Raw genomic sequence first — 12,718 nt, 5'->3', positions numbered from 1 at the left:
ATAATGTATTGCTGTTTCCAAACAAGCCGTTCCGTACACCAGACGATGAAATCGGCGTAGGCGATGTTTTTATAGTGGCCACATGAATTGAGCGGCCTGGAATAACCAAATTACCCACCACACGTACCCGCCACAGCCAAGAATTCTCTCTCTCTCTCTCTCTCTGTGTGATTCTATGCGTTTTGAACATGAATTCACAGCCTTCGAACCCTCAATCCAAGGCCACGTCGACGCCTACTGATAGCTCGGGGAAGAAGGTGAGGAAGCCCTACACCATCACCAAGTCCAGAGAGAGCTGGTCCGAGGAAGAGCACGACAAGTTCCTCGAAGCGCTTCAACTGTGAGTTCTCTTCACTCCCTATTCTTTCTTGCTTTTGAAAGCAAAATTTTGGTTTGAATCTTGCTACTGAAACGAAATTAGCTATCTTCAGGAAATATAACTCAACCGCATCTAAATTACTCTGATTCTTAGGTTGACATGGAAATCTGGCATACATGGGGTTTTTGGGTTAACAGATTTTGTAATCATTTTGAATTTCGACTTTGTTTCTCTGTATTGTTGCTTATTCTTTTGGCGAATTTTGGTTACCACTGAAAAATTCTGTTGTAGCTTTGAGACGGTTGGGTCTGCTACAGTACTATTTGAACGAGTGAAGCTGAATCAACAGTCTATTTTGTTGAATACTACTTCTTTGATTGAATTTAGAGTTTCAAAGGCCTTTATGATGTAATTTTTTTGTTAATTTAATTTATTCTTGTTCAAACAAAACTTGTGGATGTTCCTTGTTTGAGAATTGACTGAACTTTCAATGATTTTTTCTTTTTCTTTTTTTCATGGGATGGACTTTGAAATCAGTTGTTGTTTTTTTTGGGTGTGATTTAGGTTTGACCGTGACTGGAAAAAGATTGAAGATTTTGTGGCTTCAAAGACAGTGATTCAGGTTTGAGCACATTAAATTACCCTTATGACTTCATTTTCTTATTCATTTCTTCCCTTTCAGGAGGCAACGTTTGTTGCTAAGTAATCATTTTTTGCAGATCCGGAGTCATGCCCAAAAATACTTCTTGAAGGTCCAAAAGAATGGGACAACAGCACACGTGCCTCCTCCTCGCCCTAAGCGGAAGGCCACTCATCCTTACCCACAAAAGGCATCCAAAAATGGTGTGGCCGTCTTTAGGATAATGACTTTAGTTCCTCTAAAAACTTAATATTGAATTTTGACATTCTCACATGCAATTTCTTGGATTGGCAGTTTTGGTGCCACTTCAAGCATCCATGGCTTATCCTTCTTTGGTAAATAACCTTGCTCCAGGATATTCTCTGTGGGATGACCCTTCCACACTGATAAATGCTTCATCAACCGAAATTGTGCCATCACAAGATGATTTAACTAGTTTTCATGTAACGGAAGGCATGCATACTCCTTTTCATCTTATTTTCTTTTTCATAATAGTGGTAGCCTAGTTTTATTAAAGGAACTTTCCAACACTTCTTATGGCATACAACGTTACTGATTCAGCTGATATTGGATCAAAGGGGGTGGCAAGGATTAGTAACAGTGGTGTTAGTGCCATTAGAACGCTTCCGGGTTCTGATATTCCAAACCAAGGGGAAAAAGCTACTATGCTTCATGGTAATCTTCTAGACCATATTTAATCAATTCCTTACATCACTTGCCTTGAAGTTTAAAAAAATAATTATTAAAGGTGGGCTATCTTTGCATATTTTTTGCAGGTATACCAGATTTTGCTGAAGTGTACAGCTTCATTGGGAGTGTTTTTGATCCAGACACCGATGACCATGTGCAGAAGCTGAAGGAAATGGATCCCATAAATTTCGAAACTGTGAGTTTAATGAAAACTGTTTTAGTTTCAGTAATTTACATTGTGTACAGCTAGTGAAGATGCTTTGTTTCATTATCGGCGGATCACTAAGATGCTTCTATTCAATCTAAATGTGGTAGAGATAACCATTCTCCTTCTTTTGTTTCTTTCTTCTTCTTTTTTTACCGGGGGGTGGGGTTGGGGTGGGGTGTTTACCAGTTTAGCCAAAGCCCAAGTGAAGAGATAACTTTATGTGTTACCATATCGAGAAGCTAATTCAAAGCACCTGGTATATTGGTGGCTTGTGGTGACTAGTTATTTAGTTCAAAGTCTACAGAATGGTACCTTAGATTTTTCAGAAGTGTTATGGATAAATGTGTTCTCTCCTGCAGAAGCACAGTAGACAAGATGTGCTGGGCCCATGTACAGGAATTTCCGTTTTATAAGACTCATGCATTGGCACAAAATGAACATGTTAATATATAGTGTTCCCCCCTCGGCCACATTCCAAAAAGAAAAGAGAAACAGAAGCCCAAACTTTGTGTTTCCTTATTTTATACGAGTTATTGTGTTTATGATATAGTTGGTGGCTTGTGCAGGTTTTGTTGTTGATGAGAAACCTCACCGTTAACTTGTCTAGCCCTGATTTTGAGCCAATTGTAAGTAAAATTATTTTTTTGTTGCTGTGATAACTTTGTGGCACATATTCTGTGTCATTCTAGTTGTGCATATACATCTCCTGGTCTCTCATGAAGCTTACGTTTCTGAAGCCCCATTTACCCTCATAATTTAGTTTGTCTGCAGAATTGTGTGTTTTATATATTCTGATAAACTACTTATCAAAAACAAAATATATATATATATATATTCTGATAAACTGCAGTAAAAAGAGTTTATATTTCCATTCTGTGATGTCTGCCTGCATTGCTTGTTTTGGCTCACTGAAAGATTTTATATGTAATCATAATACAGAAATTGCATTCTCTTTGTAATGATAAGTGGTAGACTGGTAGTCGAATCCAATATTATAATTCTATGATCTGTTGAATCTTGAGGTTCCGACTCCTGATCTGCAAGTGTATTATATATAAACTGTGTGAAGAATTCTACTTCAAATGATTGAAATACAGAAGATAAAACTCAATGTCAACCGTACTCAATGCAAGTCAAATATGGAATATGAAATATGAAATCTATAGAAGAAAAAAAATAAGACACTCATTTCATTGGATCATTTGAGAAATAAAATCAGAAGACTATAATTTTATGAGAATATGCTATGGAGATATTACATGTGTTAAAGTATAAATGATTAAAGTCACAATTTCCTATCAGCTTAAGCTTTTGGAATATGTAATGATTTAACATAATATCAAAGCAGAGGTCTTGAGTTTGAATCCTGATTCAACAGTTTACTCTCTATTTCAATTAAATATTCTACATGTTGGGCCTCACTTATTGAAGTTAGTGTTGGAGTATTAATTAAATGATTAAATTTATATTTTCCTATCAACTTAAGCTTTTGAGATAAATGGTGATTTAACAACATGGTCTTGCAACAACCAATTATATTTGATAGAAAATCTATCCTTTTATAGAAGATTGTTTGTTGACAATTGAAGATAGACTTCAATGGATCAAGCCCTATGTCAATATCTGAGTACTCTCCATCAATATACTGAATGCTGACATAGTTGGTTTTAGTTTCTTCAAGATTTTCTGATTTTTAGCTGGAAAAGAACCAATGGAAGATGGTTATTTGATTCTCAGCGAGTAGATTTTTATCTAGTTGCTCTTTCTTGAACAATTGTTCAGTGAGATTGACCTGTTGATTTAATTGGTTTGTTCAGAGGAAGGTCATGTCGTCCTATGACACCAATAGCAAAACCGTAGGAGTAGCTGCTGGATTTGTTGCCAAGAAGCAGACCAGCGATCTATCCTGTTGAACTGGTTAGTACTTACAATTTAACTATAGTATGTGCTTTTCTTCATATTTCATACTTGCCCTGCAACATCTCCCTTTTCAGTAAGTTGGTGATATTTAGATGGAATTTCTCTTGATTCTTTGCTTTGAAGCCTGCAAGTTCAAGAACATAACTATATAGCTCTAGCCAGGCGGAATGGAAGAAAACTTTCAACTAACCTTCAATGGAAAAAGATTGATGCTATTATGTTGATTTGTAGTTCAACTAAACCAGCGTGTATATCTTGTGAGTAGTCTCATTTCATATATATATGTAAGAAAATGCCATTTCTGATATGTAGGTTCGTCTCTAGAGCAGTGCAATCACAATAATTTATATATGTTTAATGTTATGTAACTTGTAAGGAGATTACTGTTAGATCCATAATGGCTGGAAAGACGCTTGGAAGGTTGAGTATATATTTTTAGCTTTTAGCCGGCACGCTCATCGAACTTCACAGACTAAATTTTGAGAAAGAAATTGTTAGCCTTCGAGACAGTCGCAGACTCGCAGGCTAGAGTGAAGAAACTGAAAAAGGTGGAGCATGCACTTGGCTGGGGATACGAAATGACGATGGTTATTTTATGTTTGTAATTTTGTTCAATTAATTATGGGTACTACAGTCATTTCACATCTCCCTTAATTTTTTTTACCTTATTATGTCCGATTATATATGGTCATTTTGGTACTTTCATACCTCTATACGAGCACTCTCAATGGCTTATGTATTTTTCAATCAAAAATAGCTAACCAAAATTCACTTTATCTAGTTTAGTTAATGGGTTTTAAAAGACACTTTACATTCGATTATCTATTCTTAATTCTATATTTTTTATTTATTCTTTTTTGTTACTTTTTTTCATTATCGTGATATCTGCATTTCAGATTAAAAACTAAACTCAATGCAATGCTGCATTCTCTATTACTGAACTGCAAAAAACTTCTTCTTCAGACAGATTGGTGGCATGCATGGTTGAGTAAAATGATAGGGAGTTGGAACACAAAGTGTCACTCCATCCTTCAAAAACCCCAAACAAATTTGACCCAAACCGTAACATGAACACAAACTGATCGAACATGAAAATTAACGGAAAAAAAGAACAACTTTTTTCTTTTTCGAAGCTACCCAAAAGACAATGCTTTATAGAAATCACTTAATTGACAGTCATCTCTTTCAAGCACAGTAGAACTCAATCCAAACTTCTGATTCAAGTTCAAGTGGCAGAAAGTCTCGGAATTTAAGTAACAATATACTATATTTTGGTTCGGTAGCAAGAACAAGAGAAAAGAAAACATATTTTGCGGATGTAATGGTACAAAGAAAAGAGAACAAAATTTTACAAAATTTCGTGGATATAAAAGCCCAGAAAAATTATGCACGAAAATGAAAAAACTAATCGGTGATAAATTACTTTTTGGTTGTGAAGAACAAAAACCCCAGACAAATTTTAGTCAAATCGATTCCTGCATCAAAACACTTGTCTGTTAGTTCAACATGTGTTTGACACAGACGCAACGTCATGACAACCAGAACTAGACTAATAACGTTACAAGTAGCGCAAAGAACAAATGTTCACACCTGTGAACCATCTGCACTTCCTACGTTCACTCCTGCAAAATTGAAATAGGAAAACAGGCGTGAGAAATTCAAGATGAGGGAAATTCAAGAGAGCTCGACACAGATAGATGATCCGTAAAGAGAGATGCAGAGATGAGAGAAAGAAGCGGGAGAGAAGAAAAGGGAAAGGAAAAAGGTGGAGGGAAAGGAAGAAAAAAAGAAAAGGAAATGCTAGTTTTACAATATGTGCACTCCTCCCCCCTCACATGAGGGTGGGGCCTACACATTGGGCCCCACCTTCATGTGAGGGCGAAAGTACACTTGTAGTGCAACAATCAATTTCAAAAAAAAAATAAAAAAGAGAACTTTTCGTCTTTTTCGCTTTTTTTGCTTAAAGAAAGAATAAAATAAAGGACCCATTTGCACTGTTTAAAAATGGATGAAAAATCTATTTTACATTTACTTAACATAATCCAATTGAATGGGGTTTTTGAGCTTTTGCTTATCTATTCTAGCCAAAAGTTGCAAATAACTAATCTATTGAGATTCTAGGAATGCTCTAATGGGCTATTTTGGGGAAATCAAAGCGTTCCTTGGTAACTTTTTTTTTAGATTTGCTTCTAGCTTTATAGGAAAAAGGCAAAAACATTAATAAACAGCTTCAAACACAAAATATTCAAAATAATTTTTACATTTATGTTACACCAAAATCATAAAACAAAAAATACCATCTAAAAAGTATTACTAAACAAGCTCAAAATTTTTATGTTTAAAGTAACCGAGTGTGGGTATTACTATCTTTTCACCAATGAAAAGTAGGGTCAGTTTCGAAAACATAGATGGCAATGGGTCATGTGATAAGTCCGTGACTCATTTTTCATTCACATATAACGCTCGAATTTAACTTCAGGGCAAATTTGTAACAAATTAGTAGTTTGGAAGAGTGAGTTACATTAAGCCATAGTTTGAGGGTGTAAGGGTAGTAGTTTAAAGGAGGAAAGTATAATTAACCCAAAATATATATAAAAATATTAAAAAATAAAATAAAATTGAAGGAGTGGTTAGATGACATTCCCATTATGCCTCCCCCACCCCCGCCGCAAACTATGAGAGTTGTTCGGTCACCCTCAAATGACCAAATTGGAGATATTCTGATCATTCCCTTCAATTTCTTTTTGTTCTTTGTAATATTTTTACTTTTTGTTTTTATATTTTTGATTATATAGGACACGTGTTGTAATATGATGGGGCTGTAATTAGGTGCATTAACTTATTTGTCAATTTTGCTTGCTAAAACGAATTTTCAGTCATTATTATACGCAGCTTGGTATTTCTATGCAAATTCCAAGAACTCATAAAATTTTGTTGGGTAAATTCGTCTGAAAATTGCTATCAGAAGGGGGCGAAAGGCGTAAAAGGAAAACGTAACCTTCGGCGCAAAGAAGCTCGTCGTTTGCCCGTCTATACTCGATGGTAGGCTCTGGCAGCAGGTTTTTCCCCGGTATGCCAGAACCATGTTTATAATATCCTTCAATTTTCTGGCTTTTAGGATTCTTTGAAGAAGAAGAAGAAGAAGAAGAAATTGAGGCGTCCAAACTGAAAGATGCTGCAATCCCCAGCAAGGCTAGGCCTCACAAACCCAAATTCGCCCTCTCTTCAAAACCCTACCCCTCCGAAACTCCCCCATCAACAACCGCAGCTCCAAACCTCCTCCAATCTCTCATCCGCCATTAGCACCACCACCACCACCTCCTCCACCCTCCTCTCTCTCCTCCCGCCTCTCCCTCGCGCGCAGTCCCTTCTCCTCCAAATGGCCTCATTGGCCTCCAAACTCTTCGAGGTCTCGCCCAATCGGTCCCTCTGGCTCACCGCCTTCCGCGGCTCTCTTCCTACCTTCCTCTCTTCCCAAAACCAAGCGCTACCCTCAACGACCCCACTCGATTCCTCTCCTTCCTCGACCAAAGAAATCATCTCCCTTTTCAATCGCCTCCAGACCCAGCTCTTCGAAGCCGTCGCCGAACTCCAAGAAATCCTTAATCTTCAGGATGCTAAGAGGAAAGCCGCCCGCGAAATCCAGTCCAGGGATTCTGCGCTTCTTGCCTTCGCCCATAAGCTCAAGGATGCCGAGCGTGTCCTCGATATTCTTGTCGATGATTACTCTGATTATCGCCGCCCCAAGAGATCCAAATCGGAGGATGGTGAGGAGGAGGATTCTTCGTGCAGCACAACCGTTGCGTCTCAGCTTAAATTGTCGGACATTTTATCGTGCGCCCACCGGATAAGCTACACGACCTTTGCGCCGCCTGAATTCGGCGCCGGCCAAGCTCCCCTTCGTGGGGCTCTCCCACCCGCCCCGCAAGAAGAGCAAATGCGCGCCTCGCAGCTGTACAGTTTTGCCGATCTCGATGTGGGTTTACCCAAAGTAGTCGAAAGCAATGAGAAAACGATTGAAGCTATCATTGAGCCCCCGGCTGCACAGCCAGCGGAGGTGAACTCTCTTCCGAATCTGAGTGCAATTCAGGGTCTGATTCCTGCAATCACTGTTCCATCGGGTTGGAAACCTGGGATGCCCGTGGAGTTGCCTATCAACTTACCAATGCCCCCACCTGGCTGGAAGCCCGGGGACCCCGTGCCATTGCCCCCATTCACGTCTCTTCCAGTTCCGAGGGTCGACGAACAGCAATTGCGGCCCACTGCTCCTCCGCATAAGGCACCTGAGACAATACAGGTTCGACACGTTGAGCTGGATATTCTGGATCAGGACGATGACAGCAGTGATTATAGTAGTGAGGATGCAAGCTCTGAGGATGATGATTGATGGTCAAAGGGCTAGTGCTTTTGGTGTTTGAAGTAGTCTAGGTAAGTTTACTGCTTTATTGAGTTTGGTTTACGTTTGAACAAAATTGTAGTGTTGTGAGTTACTCATGCTGTTCCTTTTGATTTTGATGTACATGTGTGTCCTCACTTGTTGTCCAATTTTATTGTCTATTTGAATTTCTCCCATTTTAGCTCGGTTTGAGAAACACAAATTATAGGCTTTTCCTGTCATTCATTAGAAAATGTAGGTTTTGTTTGATTTAGATTTTCATCAATTTAGTCGTAAGTTCTAAGTTAATTCTTTTTGTGGGCTGAATTTTCTGTCACTTATTTTGAAGAGTTATTTCACCTTCTGTATTCTAAGGTAATATTTTCACCACCTTAACGATGATAAAGCTGGCTGTTATTTATCATAAATCTGATATCGACTTGGAGTTTAAGCTGAGGAAGAAGCAATTTATACTGTTTCAAGAAGCTCGTGTCAGTATTGGCAATCCTTTGAATGTGAGAAACATTCTGAAGGACAACATGAACCGTGAGCTCTCATGAATATGCAAATAACAGTCTGGCTTATTAGTTATTGAAAATTTATTACAATTTAACTAAGCTTCGAGAGGATTCCTTGAAGTAAAATATTGGGGTTAAAAAGAAGCCAATATGTGGCAAATTTTCACCAATTACAGCATTAAGTTATATGTGAGCTTCAATGAGAAACTCAAAGTTTTGGAGATCAATCTGTCATTGGAGTTAACTCAAACTATAAACTTTGAGAGAGTTGCAAGAATTTAAATGAGTCCAACATGATAGTGTTTAAAGTTAGATTTGGATTGAAGTGTGTGTTATTATTATGATCCTAAGAGTTAAGAGTTTAACTAATTCAGTATCCAACAATCCTAAGACTTTTGGATCAATGGTTAGAGGCCTTTAATAGTCGGTATCAAAGCAAGCACCACGTCACGGGTTCGAATCATGGAGGAGCCGATCTATAGGCTGAATTAAATTGTCTTAGTATTATGTACGAGCATAATGTTAAATTATTGAATACTGATAGGGGAGTGGAGCTCACAAAATAAAAATGACTACCATCAGGTCAGTATTGATAGAGTGGGTCGTCATAGACGTCAGATTCAAAAATGTGTAGAATATTACGATTCTAAGGGTTAAGGGTTTAACTAAATTAGTATCCGATAGTCCTAGGGCTTTTGGATCAATGGTTATTGCCTAATAAAATCTTGAGAAAGCAAGAAAGATGTAGAATGGCAAAACATATGACAGCATTCGTCATCAAAAGCAAATGAGGTTCTTTGGGATAAAAGAGAAAATATGAGAAGTTTTTGTAAGTATATTGCGCATGTTGGCAGGAATTCCAATTAATTTGACGATAGGCAAGAGTAATTTCCTTTGCAATGGGTTGATTTGAGTGGGCTGTATTTTACCCTTGTCCTTTTGATTGGCTATAAATGAATTAATTAGAGAAATGCAAGAGAGTTGCACTCCTTCTAGCTAAGTGTTGTTCTTGTATACTTCTTGTACTCAAGTGTGTTTTGTGCTTTTAATGATATCTCGACTGAAGAAAGAAATGCAAGAGAGTTGTGATGTCTTTATGCTGCAAAAAATCTCATTAGTTAGAACTTTGCATAGGTGCTCTAGAACTAAAACTTTTGAGGCAAGTGGAATGAAGATGGGATATATAGATGATATTTGGCCAGTGGAATAACAAGTAGTGAAAATTGATGGTTAAACAATTGTTCTTCCCCCTTGCTCTGTATTCATGAGGAATGAATGAATAGGATGTTGTAAATGGTGAGATGCTTCAAAAAATTTGCGTAGTTATCCATAGGAGGAACAAATTGACGAACAAGTTGTTTAATATGGCTGTATTACTATCCTTGACCATGGCTGATTGTACTCCTATAACTTTTAACATTGACGTGTGTTTAGAAATTGATGTATTCAAACTAAATGAATTCAGTCTTTTTAGCTTTTTCAAAAGATTGAGTTTCTATTGAGCAAACACTCATTTCAGAGATTTAAAATTGGTTTTCGATCTGCTATGGCTTGATTGTAGGTGGCAAAGCCATGGGTGCACGGAGGACCTGCAAGAGGATGGTTATGTAGGATGTGTATCACTAACTTCATGTGGCTAGATCAGGGCCTTCTAAAAAACATCTTTAAATGTTACATATATGACACATATAGATGCTAGAGATTAAGCTGTAGTTGCTACTTGTTACAAGAAATGTTTGCATTCTGGATATTATTTCGTGTTACAAGAATTTAGTGAACATATGGAGTTCATTTAGGATTTGGTTAAGGTTCTAGGTCCATTTTGGTTAGTTGGCAAACTGGGTTAATGCTTTATAGACATTCACAAACAGTGCGGGCATCTATAATTGTTACTCTTTCAGGTAATAGAGATGATCCAGATGGGTTCTGTATCTTCAAATTATGAAGGTAAACGTGGTGGTGATGTGATGAAGTTGTGAAGTTGAGTGAGTGAACTTCTCCATTTTTCACTTCCTAGGGGTCATGAAATTGCTGCCATTGAATTTTGTTGTGTGACTAGGGGTGTTATGTAGTTGTTACTCTGATTATCCAAAGGATCTGCTAATTATGTTTGCTTGGTTTGAATTCCATACTCTACCAAGATCATATAGACTGATTTTATGCTCTCTATGCAAGTTTATTTTCTGTCTCTAAGCAGGTTACTGTTTCGGTGCCAAGAGATACCGATTAAAGATGCTAGAAGTTCAAGAAAAAATGGGGTGTTAATTAGAATTTAGGGGTGAGAAGACTGGCCGTCTGCTCGCATCTGCCCGCCTGTAAGGGTAATGGCAGATTTTTTTTCGGGTGGGCGGACGAATTTTTTAAAATCCACCCAAATTGGGCTGATGATAGCGGAAGGTGGAGATGCAGAGGGCGGAAAGCATGAAAGGGCGGGGGGAAAATATGAGGATTTCTTCCTCGTATTCTCCTTTTCACTCTCTTGTTTTCAATGGGATGGTCGGTTTGGGCGTGGAGCTGGGCATATTTATAATCCAAAGGATTAATTGATATTTATCCTTCAAATTTGAAGTTATCTTTTTTGCCATTTTCTCTAAATCATGGCAATAATGCAAGGCCCAGTAAAACTATCCTAATCATCTCAATGCATGGCCTAAGGAACTGAAACATGTATAGGGTTTGATTCGATGAGGCTGCAAGCTGAAGTTAACCGAGTCGTTTATTTTATATTTCAGCTTCAATTAAACCAAGCAACCTTGAAAAAGGAAACAAAACCAATCACACGTATTTATTCGATTTTCATTAAAATACTCAGATAATTTCCCTTTCGATTTCAGCACTTTTACAATTTGTTTCAAGTAAGGTGCGTTTAAGGCCACAACTGCATTAACATCAAATTTTTTTCAAAAATTTTTTTCGCTTTTATCATTGTTTGGTTAGATCAGACCCGAAAAAAAAAAAAAAAAAAAAAAAAAAGTTTGTTCAATGAAAATTGTTTGCAAAGTTAACGGAAAATGTCTGTTTTGTAAATATTTGGATTGTGAAGATTTTAAAAAAAAATGTTATTGATTTGATATACCATATAAGTAAAGAGAACTTTATAATTTTTGTATGAAAATTTGCCAAAAACATTGCATTTTTAAGGAAAATATTGATACGCCTCTCTATAGGCATAAACTTATAGGTAAAAGTGATTATTGTGATATAAAAAGTATAATATTTTGAAGTTGATTTTTTGAGGAAAAAAAAAATGAGTGGTTTGCCAAACATATCATTTTTAAGGAAAATATTGATACGCTTATCTAGAGGCATAAGCCCGTAAGCAAAACTCTGCAAAAGTGATTGATTTGAGATAAAAAAAAAATATAATATTTTAAAGTTGACTTTTTGAAAAAAAAAGTAAAAAAAAATAAAATTGAGTAGTTTGTAAATCATAGCCTTTTTAATGCAAATATTGTTACGCCTCTCTAGAGGCATAAGCCCATATGCGGAACTTTAGCCCTCCCAACTCCCAAGCCTCGATGTATCCTCCAAATTATTATAATTCTTTTAAAATAAAATCTCTCCCCTTCCATTTTTATTATTTTTTAGTTTTGCCGCAATGAAATCTCCCACACTCAAGATCGTAGTTCCACCCCCTATGAATTATGATAAGCCATTTTCAACTCCTCGCATTTTAGTACAAAAGTATGCGTATTTATTTATGAAATATTCACTGGGCGACTATTTTTCAAAAACATCTACATAAATCGGTAGTAGTAACAATATATGTGTGTAAATTTATTTTTTTATTTTTTATTTTTTGAAGTGATATGTGTATGTGTATTTAAATAAGTTAGTTTTTTTTTTTTTTTTTTTTTTGTAAGTTATATTTAAATAAGTTAGTAAAACACCGAGCTTTGTCCCTAAGCATATATACATGGTAAAGCTTTTTCTATTTTTATTATTTTTTTCATAAAAAAATGATTTATTTTGTCTATAGATTGATCTTCTAGTTTCTCAATTTTTTTTTTCCCCGAGATATAACAGGAAAAGGGGGAGGAGACTAAAA

The 12,718-nt window shown here is 36.7% G+C and overlaps 2 protein-coding genes across 7 annotated transcripts; both read left to right on the top strand.

Annotated features, from left to right (window-relative positions):
• The first annotated feature begins 66 nt into the window (after positions 1–66).
• On the top strand, positions 67–4,492 carry LOC133872505 (protein REVEILLE 8). 5 transcript variants are annotated; one of them, XR_009901046.1, is made up of 10 exons: positions 71–340; positions 884–941; positions 1,039–1,162; positions 1,254–1,412; positions 1,521–1,634; positions 1,736–1,845; positions 2,424–2,483; positions 3,675–3,774; positions 3,901–4,034; positions 4,168–4,492. XR_009901046.1 is itself a non-coding variant. In XM_062310024.1 (9 exons), exons 1-8 carry the CDS (start codon positions 189–191, stop codon positions 3,768–3,770), a joined length of 873 nt encoding a protein of 290 aa, XP_062166008.1. In that variant the 5' UTR covers positions 67–188; the 3' UTR covers positions 3,771–3,774; positions 3,852–4,492. The 5 variants fall into 5 exon arrangements, 3 of the variants coding, with proteins under 3 accessions (XP_062166008.1, XP_062166009.1, XP_062166007.1); XR_009901045.1 differs by having other exon boundaries at positions 4,154–4,492; XM_062310024.1 differs by having other exon boundaries at positions 67–340; positions 3,852–4,492.
• A 2,203-nt stretch (positions 4,493–6,695) lies between these two features.
• LOC133872504 (mediator of RNA polymerase II transcription subunit 4) lies at positions 6,696–10,837 on the top strand. Of its 2 annotated transcripts, none has more exons than XM_062310022.1 (2): positions 6,696–8,205; positions 10,572–10,837. In XM_062310022.1, the coding sequence occupies exon 1, from the start codon at positions 6,950–6,952 to the stop codon at positions 8,162–8,164; it is 1,215 nt and encodes a 404-aa protein (XP_062166006.1). In that variant the 5' UTR covers positions 6,696–6,949; the 3' UTR covers positions 8,165–8,205; positions 10,572–10,837. The 2 variants fall into 2 exon arrangements, with proteins under 2 accessions (XP_062166006.1, XP_062166005.1); XM_062310021.1 differs by having other exon boundaries at positions 6,697–8,205; positions 10,232–10,837.
• The last annotated feature ends 1,881 nt before the right edge of the window (positions 10,838–12,718 follow it).

This window comes from Alnus glutinosa, chromosome 7, assembly GCF_958979055.1.
Source record: "Alnus glutinosa chromosome 7, dhAlnGlut1.1, whole genome shotgun sequence".
NCBI lineage: Eukaryota > Viridiplantae > Streptophyta > Magnoliopsida > Fagales > Betulaceae > Alnus > Alnus glutinosa.
Note: the sequence above shows the minus strand (reverse complement) of the source record. Positions and strands in the feature narration are given on the sequence as shown.